Below are 20124 nucleotides of genomic sequence, written 5' to 3'. Positions count from 1 at the left end.
GCAAAAAGTGGTATTATTGTGAGATTAAAACTCTACATAATGAAGAAAAAAAATTCTAAAACTAATAACAAGGACACACTTACTGTTTAGATGCAGATACGCTGCAGACAAAGCTCCTACTAAATAGAGCTGCGGTGTAAGTTTATGCTCTGAGGAGAATTCTAAATTTAAACGCAATTCAAGAAAGTAGCTGCACAAGAATGATAAATTTAACGCAGCTGCGCCAAATTTAGACAACAGGCAGAGGGGTAAAAAACTTCTATTATACACTGGAAATGATACATGTCCCCCCTTGTCCCTATTTTTTCACTAAGTAGAGTTTTTTGCTATGTTTCTTGCTCTTTGTACTAAACACTTGGTATTTAAAAAAAAAAAAAAAAGTAGTAAAACAACATTTCTACCCTCAGGAGTACGACGATATCAGTTCAAAGACATGTAAACTTAACACTTTATTTCAGTAAAAAACAGTACAGGGTGCGATTATTAAAAAGTAAAATCATACCAACAATGGAAGGATTTGGCGTTTAAAACAGAATAATAACTAATTTGAATATATTAGAAGATTTATTTCAAAAGGTATTTATGTCAAAAGGTTTTCAAATAAGAATGACAAAACGGTATTTCTTTTATAGCAGGGCATCAGAGGAAAACATGGGCACAACTAACTTCTTGCTGGGAGCCTTTGCCCTGGCTATCTGTTTCAATGCATGTTTGTCACAAAGTAAGTGCTTCATATATCTATATATTTTATTGCAACCTTTTGTGGGTAACAATTACTATCCTGGGCTCACTTAGGGAGGGTGTCCTCCAGTAAATCAAAAACTTTGACCGGGAAAGTAAAAATACCCAAAGAAGCCTATAAGAAAAGAAATAACACTATTTATTAAAGATTGTTCTTTCAATACATATAAAATACATATAGCTTTTGGCATAGCTTTATTACAACATACATTTAAGGATTAACTAGAGACTTGTATTCTTACCTAGAGACTTGTATTATGGTCATTTGTTTTTTATGCTGTGATACTTCATTTTATAATTTTTTTTCTTTTGTTTTTTCTTTCCAGACTTTACATCAAGTGAGTATTCCTATGTCTGTTTAAATATATATTTGCTTGATAATCATATCAAATGAAATATAGGTACATTAAAAGTTGCTTGTTTACTTTATTTGCAGAGGGGCAGGGGAATGGTAGTAGGACAAATGTTAAAAAAAAACAAAAAAAAAAAAACTGTTCCCACCACAACTCCTGAAGTCCTACAGTTATACCTGTACACTAAACATGTGACTCTCCAGCCAATCACTAGCCTCAGCAGTCATGTGTAGCAATGTACATAACTGTGGAGCACTTCTGGCAGGGTTATTCACAATATAAACAGGTAGCCCTAAAGGGTTACAAAGAGAAATCTTTTTACTTTAGGTAAAACTTTTAGTAAACTCTTTAAAGTAGCCTTTTTTGTTAATATGAAAATGAGGCTCAAGTGCCCAGGGGGTCTTCACTAGAATAGCAAGAACATAGGGTTAGCCAGCCCATCTTCTCCTATTCACGTATGGGTACACACTTGCATATGCTAACTCCCTTTGGCGGACTTACCCTGAGGAGATAGACTGACTAACCCTGAGCTTTTGCCATGCCCGGGATTTCCCCCTGGACACTTGCGTCTCATTTACTCACTTATGTACTCTTTTATGCAGAAGGTGGAGAGGAATCTCCTGAAAGTGGTGTAGTCCACGGCGCTCTCCTCTGGGTGCTCGGGAGTATAAAGGGCAGAATCAGGGTGGGCAGGTTAAGGCTTTCGTTTCCTGGCAGCATAGGTGGGTGTCTATCTGTGGTGGAGCAGGAAACACAGCCCGGCCTGCTGGATACACAGCACACAGGGGAGTGAAAGAGGGAGGTGTTTTTCTCTCCTCAATTAGCAAAGCAGGCAGCTGGGCTACTAGCTGCTAAAAATTTCAAAATGGCTTTTTTTTTCAATTTTGCCCCACAAATAATTTTTTTTCTGGTTTTGTCGTAGATTTTGTAGTAAAACTATTGATGGCATTACAAAGTAAAATTGTTGACACAAACAACAAGCCCTCATATGGATTTTTAGGAGGAAAAAAAAGTGCAAAAATGAAAAATCGCCAAATAGGGAAGGGGGTAAATAGGTTATCCAGAAATAGAAAAACAGAGCTACTTTCTATCAAAAAAACGCTCCCTGTCTGTCTCCAGGATGGGTGTTGTTCTGCAGCTCAGTTCCATTGAAGGTAATTGAGCCAAGTTGTAAAACCACAACCAACCTGGAGACAGACGTAGAGCTGTGTTTTTCTATTCCTCGATAACTCCTTTAAATTCAAATTTAAATCTTCTCCTTTTCCAGAAAATATAAACAAAATAAATAAATAAACAAACAGATCAAATAGAAGGTGATCAAATAGTTCACACAACATCTACACAAAAATAGTAACAATTAAAAACTACATATCACAGCACAAAAAATTAGCCCTCAAACAATAACATTGGTGGAAAAAAAAAAGTTATAGAAGTCAAAACATGACAATACAAAACTAATACTAATACCTCTAGTACTAGCCCTCTAGTACCACTGCTTTCTTCTCTGTACCCTACTGTACACCTATATAGGTGGCCAGAGGATACATTGCTGCCTTACATTGGAAATATACCTCATGAGTCCACCAGATGTATACCTCAGATAAAAAGCAAAGATACAATGCAAATAGGGCTTTACACTGCTCAGAACTGTTCTAAGATTTGCTTCAATCTGCTGTATTTCTAAGGGTGTGCTAGATAGATATGGGGGCGCAGAACCCTCAGCAGGGTCAGCAGTATGGGATTCTGCTGCATGGTGCACACTACGAAATTTTAGCAGCAGAGCTTCTGACCTTAAAATTCTGCCTCTGAAAGAATGATATCCTCACCCCTTCGGGGAAATCTATGCAAATTACAATGCTGTGTATGCGGAAATGTAATGGACAGGAACTTCTTCAGGGTCCTGTACAGTACACAAAGAGTCCAAAAAATCTAAATGGAGCCATCCTCAACTGGTGTAAAAAAGAGCAGCTAACCCTTGCACAGGTATAGAGTAGTACAGAACATGTATCTCACTGTACTGTAGGAAGGTGCTCAGGGCCGATTTTAGACTAAATGTGGCCCTTGGCAAAATAAAAAATGCGGCCGCCCCCGAATTGCGTGACCAAAGCTTCTACTGGTTTCCTCTGTTTCGTGATAGAGTATACACAGCGCACAGTTACGGTTCATGCACCATGTAAATACGGTTTGAGATCCCAATGAAGGGAAAAGCATCTAAGTCCATAACACAAACGTATCATAAGATCTTTAGTAAATATTTTCTGTTTAATCAAACATACACACATTCATAACTAGCAGCAGGTTTCCAGCTAATGGCAATTTTACACATACTGATTTTGTTAAAAAGTCTGACTTTTTTTTAAAAGCAGGAACAATAATAGTAAAGTGTGTAACCATGGGGATTATCTAAATTGTATTAACCTATAGAATAAAGAGAACATGGCAGATTTACTGTAAGGTACACTGCTTAAAAATTATACCCCCCAAAATAATATTTAGTTTGGTTGAGCCGTACATTTTATGGTAAAATGAAAGGTGTCATTACGAAGTAGAATTAGTCATGCAAAAAAGAAGCCCCACATGGATATGTGGATGGAAAATTACGTTATGACTTCCAGAAGGTGAGAATGAAAAAAACGAAATGCAAAAAAAAAAAACCTGGCTGTGTCATTAAGGGCTTAAAATATTAAAGGGGAACTCCGGGGCTCCAGTGTTCTGGATATCTTGCTCAGAACGCTCGGAGCCAGAGGCCGTGATCGTGATGTCGGCATATTGGCCGACATTAATGGATACATAATGAAGTGGGCGTGGTGTGACATCACAAGGGGCCGTGATGTCACGACCACTGCCGCAGGAATCTGGCATTTGTTTAGAACTCCGGGTGCTGCAGGAGATCGTGGGGGGCCCCACACAGCGGGACCCCCGTGATCAGACATCTTACCCCCTATCCTTTGGATAGGGGATAGGATGTCTAGCAGTGGAGCACTCCTTTAAATCACACCCCTACACAATATTTGTTAATGGTTCCACACTGGTTAGGCAGCAATAAATAAGCTACAATAGAATATTCTATGGTGTAAATGCTCACTGCTTCCCATGGCACCCCCTCTCCACCATGCTTTGCCCTATTACCTTCTCCTCTCCTATGTTCATGGCACAGAGCCCATAGACAGACTTACTATATATCTTACAGGACCTTTGATGACTCCTATAGGCTAGGACTCTTGATGATGTCATCACAGGTACTAGAAGATCCAAAGTAAGTCTGTGGGTGCTGTCTAAGGGCTCTGTGCAGCCCGAACAAATTTACATCCATACTTACAATACTGCATTTTGCCGCGATTTGCTCAGTGAGTATGGACGTAAAGCTGATCAGGGGGTCCCCTTTTGGATGGGGGCCCTGGGCTACTGCCCAGGTTGTCCCCCCCCCCAACACAGACCCTGGAGGCGCTACCAGAGAACCATTCAGTGCATACACTTCAGTAATACAGGTGTTTTACCAGTAAAATTCCCATTCTGATTGGTCAGTTCTTCCAGCCATTGACATGTTTCACAGATCTGTACTGTCAGTAGCATTGTATGTTGAGTCTGGTTTCAAGTTTAATAAAAAAAATTGTAACCTGAGGTTATTGAATGTTGAGGGACCACTGTATGTCACGGAGCCAGAATATTCAATTAACCCCTTAAGGACCGGAGGTTTTTCCGTTTTTGCATTTTCGTTTTTTGCTCCTTGCCTTTAAAAAATCATAACTCTTTCAAATTTACACCTAAAAATCCATATGATGGCTTATTTTTTGCGCCACCAATTCTACTTTGTAATGATGTCAGTCATTTTGCCAAAAAATCTATGGTGAAGCGGAAAAAAAATCATTGTGCGACAAAATTGAAAAAAAAACGATGTTTTGTAACTTTTGGGGGCTTCCGTTTCTACGTAGTACATTTTTCGGTAAAAATGACACCTGATATGTATTCTGTAGGTCCATACGATTAAAATGATACCCTACTTATATAGGTTTGATTTTGTCGGACTTCTGGAAAAAATCATAACTACATGCAGGAAAATTAATACGTTTAAAATTGTCATCTTCTGACCCCTATAACTTTTTTATTTTTCCGTGTATGGGGCGGTATGAGGGCTCATTTTTTGCGCCGTGATCTGAAGTTTTTAACGGTACCATTTTTGCATTGATAGAACTTATTGATCACTTTTTATTCATTTTTAAATGACATAAAAAGTGACCAAAAATGCACTATTTTGGACTTTGGAATTTTTTTGCGCGCACGCCATTGACCGAGCGGTTTAATAAATGATATATTTTTATAATTCGGACATTTCCGCACGCGGTGATACCACATATGTTTATTTTTATTTTCACTGTGTTTTTTTTTTTTATTGGAAAAGGGGGGTGATTCAAACTTTTAATAGGGGAGGAGTTAAATGATCTTTATTCACTTTTTTTTCACTTTTTTTTGCAGTGTTATAGGTCCCATAGGGACCTATAACACTGCACACACTGATCTTCTATGTTGATCACTGGTTTCTCATAAGAAACCAGTGATCAACGATTCTGCCGCATGACTGCTCATGCCTGGATCTCAGGCACTGAGCAGTCATTCGGCGATCGGACAGCGAGGAGGCAGGAAGGGGCCCTCCCGCTGTCCTGTCAGCTGTTCGGGATGCCGCGATTAGCCGCGGCTATCCCGAACAGCCCGACTGAGCTAGCCGGGAACTTTCACTTTCACTTTTAGCCGCGCGGCTCAGCTTTGAGCGCGCGGCTAAAGGGTTAATAGCGCGCGGCGCTGCGATCGGCGCTGCGCGCTATTAGAGGCGGGTCCCGGCTTCACTATGACGCCGGGCCCGCCATGATATGACGCGGGGTTACTGTGTAACCCCGCGTTATATCAGAAGAGCAGGACCAAGGACGTACCGGTACATCCTTGGTCCTTAAGGGGTTAAATAAACATTGCTTAGCCATATGTGTGATGTGTTTATTTTGTTACAATGCAATAAAGATAAGTAATTTTCCTGTGAGTGTACCGTATATACTCGAGTATAAGCCGAGTTTTTCAGCACGATTTTTCGTGCTGAAAACACCCCCCTCGGCTTATACTCGAGTGAACTCTCCACCCGCAGTGGTCTTCAACCTGTGGACCTCCAAAGGTTTCAAAACTACAACTCCCAGCAAGCCCGGGCAGCCATCGGCTGTCCGGGCTTGCTGGGAGTTGTAGTTTTGAAACCTCCGGAGGTCCGCAGGTTGAAGACCACTGTGGCCTTCGACATCATCCAGCCCCCTCTCACCCCCCTTTAGTTCTGTACAGTACTCACCTCCGCTCGGCGCTGGTCCGGTGCTGCAGGACTGTCCGGTGGGGAGGTCGTCCGGTGGGATAGTGGTTCCGGGCTGCTATCTTCACCGGGGAGGCCTCTTCTAAGTGCTTCGGGCCCGGCCCCAGAATAGTCACGTTGCCTTGACAACGACGCAGAGGTACGGTCATTGCCAACGTATTTCTGCGTCATTGTCAAGGCAACGCCTCTATTCCGGGCCGGAAGCGCGGAGAAGAGGCGCCCCCGGTGAAGATAGCAGCCCGGAACCACTATCCCACCGGACGACCTCCTCACCGGACAAGCCCTGCAGCACCGGACCAGCGCCGAGCGGAGGTGAGTACTGTACAGAACTAAAGGGGGGTGAGAGGGGGCTGGATGATGTCGAAGGCTGCAGTGGTCTTCAACCTGCGGACCTCCGGAGGTTTCAAAACTACAACTCCCAGCAAGCCCGGACAGCCGATGGCTGCCTGGGCTTGCTGGGAGTTGTAGTTTTGAAACCTCTGGAGGTCCGCAGGTTGAAGACCACTGAGGGCGAATGATGACAAGAGGATGATGAAGGGGGGGGTGGGATGATGACAAGAGGATGATGAAGGGGGTGTGTGGGATGATGAAGGGGGGTGGGGATGATGAAGGGGGGTGGGGATGATGACAAGGGGATGATGACAGGTGATGATGATGAGGGTCTGGATGATGACAGGCGCTGATGATGATGAGGATGTTAATGACGGGGGTCTGGATGATGACAGGGGAGGGATGATGTATTTCCCACCCTAGGCTTATACTCGAGTCAATAACTTTTCCTGGGATTTTGGGTTGAAATTAGGGGTCTCGGCTTATACTCGGGTCGGCTTATACTCGAGTATATACGGTAGTTATTCTATAACTTTTGCCAGGAGTTGTATTGGGGCTTATTACACTATGTCTATGGATATAAACCTGCACAGTTTGCTTATACAAGCATGTACATTTATGAGATAACCATGTAACCATGCCATTTAATTTGTGATCTTTTTTTTGTTTGTTTTTTTCAGATGCAAAAACATGCAGTGATTGTAACTCAACTACTAGTGCAGACTGCAATCCAAAGCAAGGCTACGTACTGTGCTCTTGTAAAAGTGGTTATGTTGGAAATGGTGTAAACTGCACAAAATTGGTGTTTTGTGACAGAACATGCTGTCCTCCAGGATACACGTGGGACACTACAAGAAAATTATGTGTGGATGTAAATGAATGCCAAACTACTTCAGCGTACACATGTCTTACCCAATCTCAATGCATAAATAAGAATGGCATCTATATTTGCAATGCAACCGCAAACCCGTTATGTCCTACAAATACCTGTGATGCTGGTCAGGACTGTGTAAGATCTGGCAGTGGATCTGAGGTTCAATGTATTGATCCTTGTGATGATTATGTAGAGATTGATGGATCACAAAGGCTTTACACTATAAACTCTGTTGGAAGATTCCCCACCGACAGATACTATTTCGGCTGGTACCGTTATGCCAATAACCTAAGACTAAGAGAAGGATTTGTTGGTGCCCTGAAGTGTGGTTCTGTTCAGCCCTTTTCTTTGAGAAGCCATCCAACTGTTAGCGAAGGCGTGAAATCTGTTTCTCTTTTAACTAACGGACTGACAATGAACTCAACTGGACCATCTATTCTAGTGAAAGCTTGTCCTGCGGGGTATTATGTGTACAAGTTTTCTGGGCTGCTGACATTTGATGTCTATTGCACAGGTGAGTTAATAAAGTTGCTTTAGCTATGCATATTCCTTTTAGAGTCAAATAACCATATGATTCCATTGCGAGTCCCAAAGAGTACAGCTATCACCAAGGAAAACAGCACAATGCAGAATTGTAAAAATGGTGTTACTTTCACAATTGCTGACCCCGAATATTACATATTTCTTCTACTAGGTTAGTTGGAACCATTATTATATTTTCAGAATGAGAAATGACAGAAGAATAATACTAGAGACAAGCATTTATTTAATCTTTTATTTACTTCCTAATGTTCCTAGTGGCTCAGAAGTTTACATACACTTAATTAGTATTTGGTAGCATTTTTTTAAATGTTTTGTTGATCCTTTTAAAAACTTTCTAAAATATGTTGCAGGATTTTGGGCCCATTTCTCCTGACAAATTTGGTGTGAGTGAGGTTTGTAGGCCTCTTTGCTCACATGCACGTTTTAAGTTCAGCGTACAAAGTAAATATCCTTACTTAACCCCTTAAGGACTTAGCCCTTTTTCACCTTAAGGACTCGGACGTTTTTTGCAATTCTGACCACTGTCACTTTAAACATTAATAACTCTGGAATGCTTTTACTCATTCTGATTCCGAGATTATTTTTTCGTGACATATTCTACTTTAACATAGTGGTAAATTTTTGTGGTAACTTGTATCCTTTCTTGGTGAAAAATCCCCAAATTTGATGAAAAAAATTAACATTTTTCTAACTTTGAAGCACTCTGCTTGTAAGGAAAATAGATATTCAAAATAAAAAATGTTTGGGTTCACATATACAATATGTCTACTTTATGTTTGCATCATAAAATTTATGAGTTTTTACTTTTGGAAGACACCAGAGGGCTTCAAAGTTCAGCAGCAATTTTCAAATTTTTCACAAAATTTTCAAACTCACTATTTTTCAGGGACCAGTTCAGTTTTGAAGTGGATTTGAAGGGTCTTCATATTAGAAATACCCCACAAATGACCCCTTTATAAAAACTACACCCCTCAAAGTATTCAAAATGACATTCAGTAAGTGTTTTAACCCTTTAGGTGTTTCACAGGAATAGCAGCAAAGTGAAGGAGAAAATTCAAAATCTTCATTTTTTACACTCACATGTTCTTGTAGACCCAGTTTTTGAATTTTTGCAAGGGGTAAAAAGGAGAAAATTTTTACTTGTATTTGAAACCCAATTTTTATCGAGTAAGGACATACCTCATATAGAAAAACAAAACAACGTAGTCTCAAGGTGATAACAGGTGCTCAACCCCAAGTGCAATTGTGCACTCATACAATGGGGTAGAGGACCCGCACCTATGGACAAAAGTGGGGTTTCAATCCTGTGGTAAATATATACAATGACATTAGCTAATCCTCAAAACTAATGTAAAAATGAGACATTAGCCAGTATATCCTTATATGAAGGACATACCTGAGCCCGCACACCACGCCAAGGTTTCTCATGTGATGCGAGACCTATCCACTAACCTTTTTTGCCTGGCCAGATGCATAGAACCAGGAACCAGATATACAGCAGCCTAAGGTCCAACTTGCAGACTGCTCCCCAGTCGCCTCCAGTGTGAACTCAGCACACATACAATGGGAGGGGGGAGACAGTTTACAAGCCCCACCCTTGCTGGTCTAGATATAACAGGCCTCACAGGTGAAACCCCTAACGCTACCCAATAAGATAAAAGGGTGCATTGGTATAAGCCTTAAAAGACGCTTGCCGGCTTATATTTGCATGGACATGGCTAAAGCAGGAAACTCAACCCCAAGTGCAATTGTGGAGTGGAGGTCCTGCACTTGTCAACCGTTGCTAAGGGCGATGTCCCCAGCAAAAATTGCATACAATGGAGAATGCCTGCAGACGGTCACAAGTACCACAATCACATCCTGACACCTGATAAACGTGTATATGGATGCGAACAACATGACTAACTTTAAACAGAAAAACAAAACAACGTAGTCTCAAGGTGATAACAGGTGCTCAACCCCAAGTGCAATTGTGCACTCATACAATGGGGCAGAGGACCTGCACCTATGGACAAGAGTGGGGTTTCAATCCTGTGGTAAATATATACAATGATATTAGCTAATCCTCAAAACTGATGTAAAAATGAGACATTAGCCAGTATATCCTTATATGAAGGACATACCTGAGCCCGCACACCACGCCAAGGTTTCCTCATATGTCTATTTTAATTGTTCGGCGCAGTAGAGGGCTCAGAAGGGAAGGAGCGACAAATGTTTTTTTTGGGGGAGCATGTCACCTTTAGGAAAGGGTAATAGCAGAAAATAACTCCCAAAATTTGAAGCCCAATTTCTCCGGATTCAGAAAACACCCCATATGGGGCCGAAAAGTGCTCTGCTGGCGCACTACAGGTCTCAGAAGAGAAGGAGTAACATTTGGCGTTTTGGAAGCAAATTTTGCTCTGGGGGCATGCCGCATTTAGGAAGCCCCTATGGTGCCAGAACAGAAAAAAAAAAAAAAAAAAACACATAGCATACTATTTTGGAAACTAGACCCCTCGGGGAACGTAACAAGGGGTAATGTGAACCTTAATACCCCACAGGTGTTTCACGACTTTTGCATATGTAAAAAAAAATGTTTTACCTAAAATGCTTGGTTTCCCAAAAATTTTACATTTTTAAAAAGGGTAATAGCAGAAAATACCCCCAAAATTTGTAACACAATTTCTCCCGAGTACAGCAATACCCCATATGTGACCCTAAACTGTTGCCTTGAAATACGACAGGGCTCCAAAGTGAGAGCGCCATGCGCATTTGAGGCCTAAATTAGGGATTTGCATAGGGGTGGACATAGGGGTATTCAACGCCAGTGATTCCCAAACAGCATGCCTGGACAGTCAGTGGCTGTCCGGCAATACTGGGAGAAGTTGTTTTGCAACAGCTGGAGGCTCCGTTTTGGAAACAGTGGCGTACCAGACATTTTTCATTTTTATTGGGGAGGGGGGCTGTGTAGGGGTATGTGTATATGTAGTGTTTTTTAGTTTTTATTTTATTTTGTGTTAGTGTAGTGTTTTTAGGGTACAGTCGCATGGGCGGGGGTTCACAGTAGTTTCTCGCTGGCAGTTTGAGCTGCGGCAGAAAATTTGCCGCAGCTCAAACTTGCAGCCGGATACTTACTGTAAACCTCCACCCATGTGAGTGCACCCTGTACGTTCACATTGGGGAGGGGGGAACATCCAGCTGTTGCAAACCTACAACTCCCAGCATGTACGATCTATCAGTGCATGCTGAGAGCTGTAGTTTTGTAACAGCTGGAGGCACACTGGTTGTGAAACACCGAGTTTGGTAACAAACTCAGTATTTTGCAACCGGTGTGCCTTCAGCTGTTGCAAAACTACAACTCCCAGCATGCACTGATAGACCGTACATGCTAGGAGTTGTAGTTATGCAACAGCTGGATGCATACTACTTTGGCTGGGGATGCTGGGGATATTAGTTATGCAACAGTTGGAGACACACTGGTTTGCTACTTAACTCAATTTTTCACAACCAGTGTGCCTTCAGCTGTTGCAAAACTACAACTCGCAGTCACCGACAGCCAACGGGCATGCTGGGAGTTGTAGTTATGCAACCAGCAGATGCACCACTACAACTCCCTGCATGCACTTTAGCTGTTTGTGCAAGCTGGGAGTTGTAGTTATACAACAGCTGAAGGTACACTTTTCCATAGAAAAAATGTGCCTCCAGCTGTTGCAAAACTATAAGTCCCAGCATGCCCATAAGGGAATGCTGGGAGTTGTGGTGGTCTGCCTCCTGCTGTTGCATAACTACAGCTCCCAGCATGCCCTTTTTGCAGCAGGAGGCTGTCACTCACCACCTACTGCTGCTCCCGCACACATGTTGCAGCCGCTGCTCCTGGGGCCCCGATCCCAACATTGACGCCAGGGATCGGGGTCCCCAGCTCCCGGGGTCTTCTTCCCGCACCCGCTCACGTGCTCCGGAAGAGGGGCAGAGCGGGTTGCGGGAGTGACACCCGCAGCAGGTGCCCTGACCGACGAATCAGGGCGACCGTGCCACCTCACCCCTGTGCCATATGTCAGAGATGGCCCCGAACAGCCTGTAATTCCGGGTCACTGGAGACCCGATTGACCCGGAATCTGCCGCAGATCGCTGGGCTGAATTGTCCAGCGATCTGCGGCCATCGCCGACATGGGGGGTCATCATGATGACCCCCCTGGGCGATATGCCGCGATGCCTGCTGAACGATTTCAGCAGGCATCGGGCACCGGCTCCCCTCCGGCTAGCGGCGGGAGGGCCGGGATTTGACAGGACGTACTCAAATGTCCTGAGTACTTAAGGACACGGAAAAGGGGCCATTTGAGTACGTCCTGTGTCCTTAAGGGGTTAAAGGGGTACTCCGGTGAAAATGTTTTTTCTTTTAAATCAACTGGTGCCAGAAAGTTAAACATATTTGTAAATTACTTCTATTAAAAAATCTTAATCCTTCCAGTACTTATTAGCTGCTGAATGCTACAGAGGAAATTCCTTTCTTTTTGGAGCACTTATGACATCACGAGCACAGTGCTCTCTGCTGACATCTCAGTCCATTTTAGCAACCGTGCATAGCAGCTGTATGCTAAGGGCAGCATGGTGGCTTAGTGGTTAGCACTGCTACCTTGCAGTGCTGGGGCCTTGGGTTCAAATCCCACTAAGGACAACAATAAATACTTATTATTATAATAATGTCAGCAGAGAGCACTGTGCTCATGATGTCATCAGAGAGAATTCCAAAAAGAAAAGAATTTCCTCTGTAGTATTCAGCAGCTAATAAGTACAGGAAGGATTAAGATTTTTTAATAGAAGTAATTTACAAATATGTTTAACTTTCCAGAGCCAGTTGATTTAAAAGAAAAAAGGTTTTCACCGGAGTACCCCTTTAAGGACACAGCCCATTTTGGCCTTAAAGGGGGACTCCGGTGGAAAACAATTTGTTTAAAATCAACTGGTGCCAGAAAGTTTAATAGATTTATAAATGACTTCTATTTAAAAATCTTAATCCATCCAGTACTTATCAGCTGCTGTATGCTCAACAGGAAGTTCTTTTCTTTTTGAATTTCCTTTCTGTCTGACCACAGTGCTCTCTGCTGACACATCTGTCCGTGTCAGGAACTGTCCCAAGCAGGATCAAATCCTCATAGCAAACCTATCCTGCTCCGTACAGTTCCTGACATGGACAGAGGTCTCAGCAGAGAGCACTGGGGTCAGTGGGATCTGTTATTTTTTTTTTATTTATTTCCGTAACACTTTTGTGCATTTGTAACTTTTTCATGACTTTTCATAAAATTTTTCTGGGATGTAATGTGGCCAAATAGCAGCAATTTCTGACTTAAAAAAAAAAATGTTTACAGCGTTTACCGTACAGGATAATTGACATAATATTTTGATAGTTAGGCATAGCACAGATCAGTATTATTGGCGATCTTCCTTTCTGGCCTGCTGGCAGGCAGACAAGAGAAGAAGACCCCAGGATGATGGCCAGAGCAGGTGAGGGAACCCCTGTTTTCTATCTTGGATGATCTGATCCCCATGGCAGTGCTGCAGGCGATCAGATCAGCCATTTATACTGCCACACTGCCACAGATACCATGGTCTGTATTGATCATGGCATCTAAGGGGTTAATGGTGGACATCAGCGCGATCAGCGATCACTGGCTGCTTATAGAGCATCATGTATAGGATGTCAATGTAGGTCTTGGTGCGCTTAGTCCTAGCGCATCAGGACGAACATTTATGTCCGTCGACCATAAGGGGTTAAACAACATAATTTGCTGACATGGAATCTAAGATTTAGTAATTTCAACCTAAGTGTATGTAAGCCTCTGTTTTTTTTCTTCTTCATTTCAATAATATTTAGGATCATACAGTACACCTATTTGCTTAAAAGTAATAAGCATAATCTTTTCTTTTACAGATTTGCCTCCAACTACTACTTCAACAACGACAACTACCACCACCACCACCACCACCACCACAACACCTACAACAACCACAACTACAACACCAACAACGATCACTACTACCACAATACCGACAACACCCACTACTATCACAACACCAGAACCAACTACTACTACCACAATACTGCCAACATCTGCTACTACCACAAGCTCAGAAGCAACCACTACTACTACAACACCGCCAACTAGCACAACCCCAGAACCAACCACTACTACCACAACACCGCCAACTAGCACAACCCCAGAACCAACCACTACTACCACAACACCGCCAACTAGCACAACCCCAGAACCAACCACTACTACTACAACACCGCCAACTAGCACAACCCCAGAACCAACCACTACTACCACAACACCGCCAACTAGCACAACCCCAGAACCAACCACTACTACCACAACACCGCCAACTAGCACAACCCCAGAACCAACCACTACTACTACAACACCGCCAACTAGCACAACCCCAGAACCAACCACTACTACTACAACACCGCCAACTAGCACAACCCCAGAACCAACCACTACCACTACAACGCCACCAACTAGCACAACCCCAGAACCAACCACTACTACCACAACACCGCCAACTAGCACAACCCCAGAACCGACCACTACTACTACAACACCGCCAACTAGCACAACCCCAGAACCAACCACTACTACTACAACACCGCCAACTAGCACAACCCCAGAACCAACCACTACTACTACAACACCACCAACTAGCACAACCCCAGAACCAACCACTACTACCACAACACCACCAACTAGCACAACCCCAGAACCAACCACTACTACCACAACACCACCAACTAGCACAACCCAAGAACCAACCACTACTACCACAACACCGCCAACTAGTACAACCCCAGAACCAACCACTACTACCACAATACCGCCAACTAGCACAACTCCAGAACCAACCACTACTACCACAATACCGCCAACATCCACTACTAGCACAATACTGCCAACATCCACTACTAGCACAACACTAGAACCAACCACTACTACCACAATACCGCCAACATCCACTGCTACCACAACAGCACCAACCACTACTGAAACTACTCCTTTACCTAATTCTTCTACCCCCAAGGAAATCACAACTGACCGTACTTCTTCAACTCCAAATCCACTGTCTAGTACCTCAGCAAATGCCACTACAGCTCTAACAACCGCCCCACCTACAAATACAACACCATGTAAAAATACAACTACACCAGCACCTGTGATACCAACAACATCACATTTTGTTGAAGAGAATATAACTGTTACAGCTGTGCAGAGTAAAAGCACACTAAGTGTCCGCATTTTAACTCAAACAATAAACAATAAAGAAGTAAAAAGCCTGGAAATAAATGAAACCACAATTGTTAATATTGATATGAGGACAATAAGTTCTAGTCATATCTACATTAAAAAAACAAAATCCATTTCCCCCACCTCCATTTTAATTCTTATTGGCAGTGATGGTCCCCAAACGTTTAGCAATGCTACTGACACTGTAATGACCACAACTGAAAGCACTATTCCAAATACTTCTAGTCCCACTGCATACTGTAGTAGGCCTGCCGAGACCAGCACTGTTACACAGACAGGCGCAATAGCTGGAAACACCTGCTCCAAGGTCACATCGGCTTCTACCACAACCACTATTACTACCACTGAGGAAGTTATTGTGCTAGGCCCTGATGGATTTGCCAAAAGCTGCACGTACTTCTAACGTTTCTAAATCTTTACTGCCACTGTTTTCTTCCTTTTTTTTTTTTTTAATCAAGTTAAACAGTAAAATCTTTCATCTTAATTTTTCTTCCTGCAACATATTATTGACAAAATGTAACAATATTGCATATAGAGCAGAAGTGAGATATACTCAACATATATTAATATTGGATTGGAGTGTATTGAGGTACACATTTATGAGAATGAATGTTAATAATTAGATTACAATTGTAAAGGAATTGTAAAGTCCCGAAGAAAGAAGCAACGAACAACCTGCACCACAGTTCAAAACCAGCTCAGGATATCGGACCCAGGTGTATGAATTAAGCCCTGGCAAAGTGCTGCTAAATGCTATGAAAATTACAGCAATCGATATAACTTCACACAGAGAAAGAAAGGAAGCGGAGCGCTTACCATTCCAATTGCAGGCAGACCGATCAGATTCGATAATCCATAGACACTACCGGTCCAAGTAGGGAGGCGGCTGATGGATCTGGGGGAGCTCAGACGCTGGGCCATGGGCCGTATCACGCCCCCTAGGCGCTTCATCAGGCCGCTGAGAACAGCTCAGGACCGGTAGTGTCTACGGATTATCAAATCTGATCGGTCTGCCTGCAATTGAAATGGTGAGCGCTCCGCTTCCTTTCTTTCTCTGTGTGAAGTTCTTATAAGGAATTATTGCTGAAGCCACAGATAATGAAATCTGAAGATTCACAGTAAAGCTATGTTCAGTCTTTGAGCCATTTTTTAAGATTTATTATATTCCTCATTTTGGTGATATAAATTTTTTTTACCAAAACCAGAAGTTGTACCCCCCACAAAGAAAAACTATAATAAAAAGATCTGTACCCTTTTCTGTGTCCTGGTATTGGTCAAAATATCGATAACCAAATGTGGCCCAAAAAAGGGAAATATAGCCTTAGAATTCCTTAATACACATAATATACCTTTAATATAACATATTATACCTTTAATAATATTTCTGACAAATGTGTTCTTCTTTACCCATATGAAATAAGTATGGACCAAGCTTACTTTGTCTTTGTAATTTACATAACTTTCATTAGCCTTTGAAGGCTACCAACATGACCAGCCGCACTAATTTGAATATTTTATTTGGTAAGCATTAGTTGAGAAGAGATATTTGGAAGGTTAATGTTTTCTAATTCTGTTGTAATAAAATATCTTTTTACTTTAGTGTAAACACTCTCTGTATGGCTTTCCCGATTTATGTTAATAATCTTATTGGGTGTAAATAAAGGTGTATTTCTTGCACAGTTTTTTTTTATCTTTGCAGAATTTTTCATTTATAAGGGCCATGCACATAGTGGAGAGCTTGTATGGCAGCACCCGGAATCCCATACAGCTTCACAGAGTCCATTGGCCATATGTATGGAGCTATTCATAAAAAAAAAAAAACTGAAGTCCTATAGAGAAACTCTACTTCCCACCACAACCACGTAGAGTGAGAGGGATTCAATACAAGTAAAAGAGAGAGACGGCAGAAATTATTTCATCCTGAAGTTCACTTGCTCTACAGTGTACTTTGTTCTCAGTAAACCACCCTGCTAGCACTAGATATGGTACACAATGACAGCACTATATTTCGTCCACACTGTTATGTACTCTACTATGTACAGTACACACCTTCTCATTCAGAGTTTTCTTTATTTTCATGACTAGGAAAATTGTATATTAACACTGAAGGCATCAAAACTATGAATTAACACATGTGGAATTATATACATAACAAAAAAGTGTGAAAACATGTCATATTCTAGGTTCTTCAAAGTAGCCACCTTTTGCTTTGATTACTTGTTTGCACACTCATTCTCTTGAAGAGCTTCAAGAGGTAGTCACCTGAAATGGTCTTCCAACAGTCTTGAAGGAGTTCCCAGAGATGCTTAACACTTGTTGGCCCTTTTTGCCTTCACTCTGCGGTCCAGCTCATCCCCAAATTTCTTGATTGGGTTCAGGTCCGGTGACTGTGGAGGCCAGGTCATCTGGCGTAGCACCCCATCACTCTCCTTCTTGGTCAAATAGCCCTTAAACAGCCTGGAGGTGTGTTTGGGGTCATTGTCCTGTTGAAAAATAAATGATGGTGCAACTAAACACAAACCGGATGGAATAGCATGCCGCTACATAATGCTATGGTAGCCATTAGAGATGAGCGAACTTTTAAAAAATTCTATTCGGCAGATTCGCAGAATTTTCCCGAAAAGTTTGTTTCGATCAGAATTTGTTCGCGGCGAATCGATATTAAAAAAGGCTATTTCTAGCCTACATACAGCCTCTATAGGGGTATAGAACACTTTTCTGTGTCCTAAACGCATATGGAATGTGCTGGGGTAGTGAAATAATACTGTTATTCAGAATAGCATGCAGATTACCGGCATCGCTCTTAGAATCACTGCCGCACAGCAGCACAATAACAGAGCCATATAGTGACTGAATGACATAGCGTGGAGGTGTTGGCAGCATGGGGACACCATATAGTGGCTGAATGGCACAGCGTGGAGGTGTTGGCAGCATGAGGACACCATATAGTGGCTGAATGGCACAGCGTGGAGGTGTTGGCAGCATGAAGACACCATATAGTGGCTGAATGGCACAGCGTGGAGGTGTTGGCAGCATGAGGACACCATATAGTGGCTGAATGGCACAGCGTGGAGGTGTTGGCAGCATGAGGACACCATATAGTGACTGAATGGCACAGCGTGGAGGTGTTGGCAGCATGAGGACACCATATAGTGGCTGAATGGCACAGCATGGAGGTGTTGGCAGCATGAGGACACCATATAGTGGCTGAATGGCACAGCGTGGAGGTGTTGGCAGCATGAGGACACCATATAGTGGCTGAATGGCACAGCGTGGAGGTGTTGGCAGCATGAGGACACCATATAGTGGCTGAATGACACAGCGTGGACATGTTGGCAGCAAGAGGAGACCATTTAGTGGCTGAATGGCACAGCGTTGAGTTGGCTGATGCACTAGTACACTACACACCAGGGCTTCACAATCCCCCCCAAAAAAACAACACAATATATGATATTTTTGACAAAGATTTCTCATAGGTAGCACCCGATATCCAAAAATTAGAAATTTCCAGACCCAGGCCCCACCTCTGTGGCATCAGGAACCCATATATTGCCTGAAGGACACAGCCTGGAGTTGGCTGATGCACCAGTACACACCCGGGCTTCACAATCCCCTCCAAAAAACAACAACGTTTTAGAAATTTTTTAAAGAAATACCTTTGTGTAAGAACAAGCGCATATCTAACAGTTCACAAGACTCTATAATGCAGGATGGTGGACCACCCAAAGACATTCTTCTCAAAAATAATAAACCACACAATGTTTGAAATAAAATAAAAAAACTAATTCAATATGTGTGTCTCCAAAAGATCAGATCACCAAAGGACTTTTTTCACCCAAAATGATGAAGCAGAGTTAATCCCTGTCTGTATTTTGTTTAAATTTTCATTAAAAAATCACACGCAACAAGCGTTCCGTTGCGTAACGATTAGCATTCTGGAAAATTCTATTTTATTACCAATAAAATTATCAGTAAATAAAAAAAAAACACTACCCAAGAGTGTTTAATTACCCCATACATTACACCAGGAGCAGTCAGGAGTAGGCCTCAGCAGTACCCAAGAGGCTTTAATAACCCCGTACCTTTGCACGATCAATTGCGAGATCGAGCAATACCAGGTGTTTTATGCACTCAGATTTCCGGGGCCACACTAGCGCTCCACTGAACGGATTAGCGTGTCTCTATCTTTCAAGGACAGGTGCGTGTTGCACACTGAAACCAGTTCGTGATAGGGATCTGGGATTGTAATTATTTAACCTTAAAACGGGGAATTACCAGTAAGTGAGGGTCATAAACTGGCGTTGATTAAGTCCCTGCCCTTTGTACACACCGCACGTTGCTATAAGCGATTGGATTAGTTAGTGAGTTGGTTAGTGAGGTCCTCGGATCGGCCCAGGCGGGGTAGGAGAAGGCCCTGGCAGAGAGCCGAGAATTTAACGATCATTGTTGAAATTTGCATTAAGCATGTATTTAGCTACTGCTAAACATCCCAAAATTTAAGGCCCAAGACCAGAGGCACCAGGGAGGCAAGTAGTTCCTGAAAGACACAGAATGAGTCTGGATCATGCATTTGCAGTACCCAAGAGGTTTTCATAGCCCCCTTACATTTAAAGATCAATGTTTACATTTGCATTAAGCATGTATTTAGCTACTGCTAAACTT

General features: G+C 42.5%; 1 protein-coding gene across 1 annotated transcript; it reads left to right on the top strand.

Annotated features, from left to right (window-relative positions):
- Nucleotides 1-998: 998 nt before the first annotated feature.
- On the top strand, nucleotides 999-16128 carry LOC130357447 (mucin-2-like). Its single transcript, XM_056560141.1, has 4 exons — nucleotides 999-1020; nucleotides 1068-1079; nucleotides 7446-8153; nucleotides 14091-16128. Exons 1-4 carry the CDS (start codon nucleotides 999-1001, stop codon nucleotides 15863-15865), a joined length of 2517 nt encoding a protein of 838 aa, XP_056416116.1. The 3' UTR covers nucleotides 15866-16128.
- The last annotated feature ends 3996 nt before the right edge of the window (nucleotides 16129-20124 follow it).

Source organism: Hyla sarda, chromosome 2 (assembly GCF_029499605.1).
Source record: "Hyla sarda isolate aHylSar1 chromosome 2, aHylSar1.hap1, whole genome shotgun sequence".
NCBI classification, from domain to species: Eukaryota; Metazoa; Chordata; class Amphibia; order Anura; family Hylidae; genus Hyla; species Hyla sarda.
This window is presented reverse-complemented; position numbering and strand designations above follow the sequence as displayed.

Coding starts and splice junctions, on each gene's coding strand:
- LOC130357447 (XM_056560141.1), top strand. CDS start 999: ATGGTCATTTGTTTTTTATGCT. Junction 8,154..14,090: donor ATTTGATGTCTATTGCACAG/GTGAGTTAATAA, acceptor TTTCTTTTACAG/ATTTGCCTCCAACTACTACT.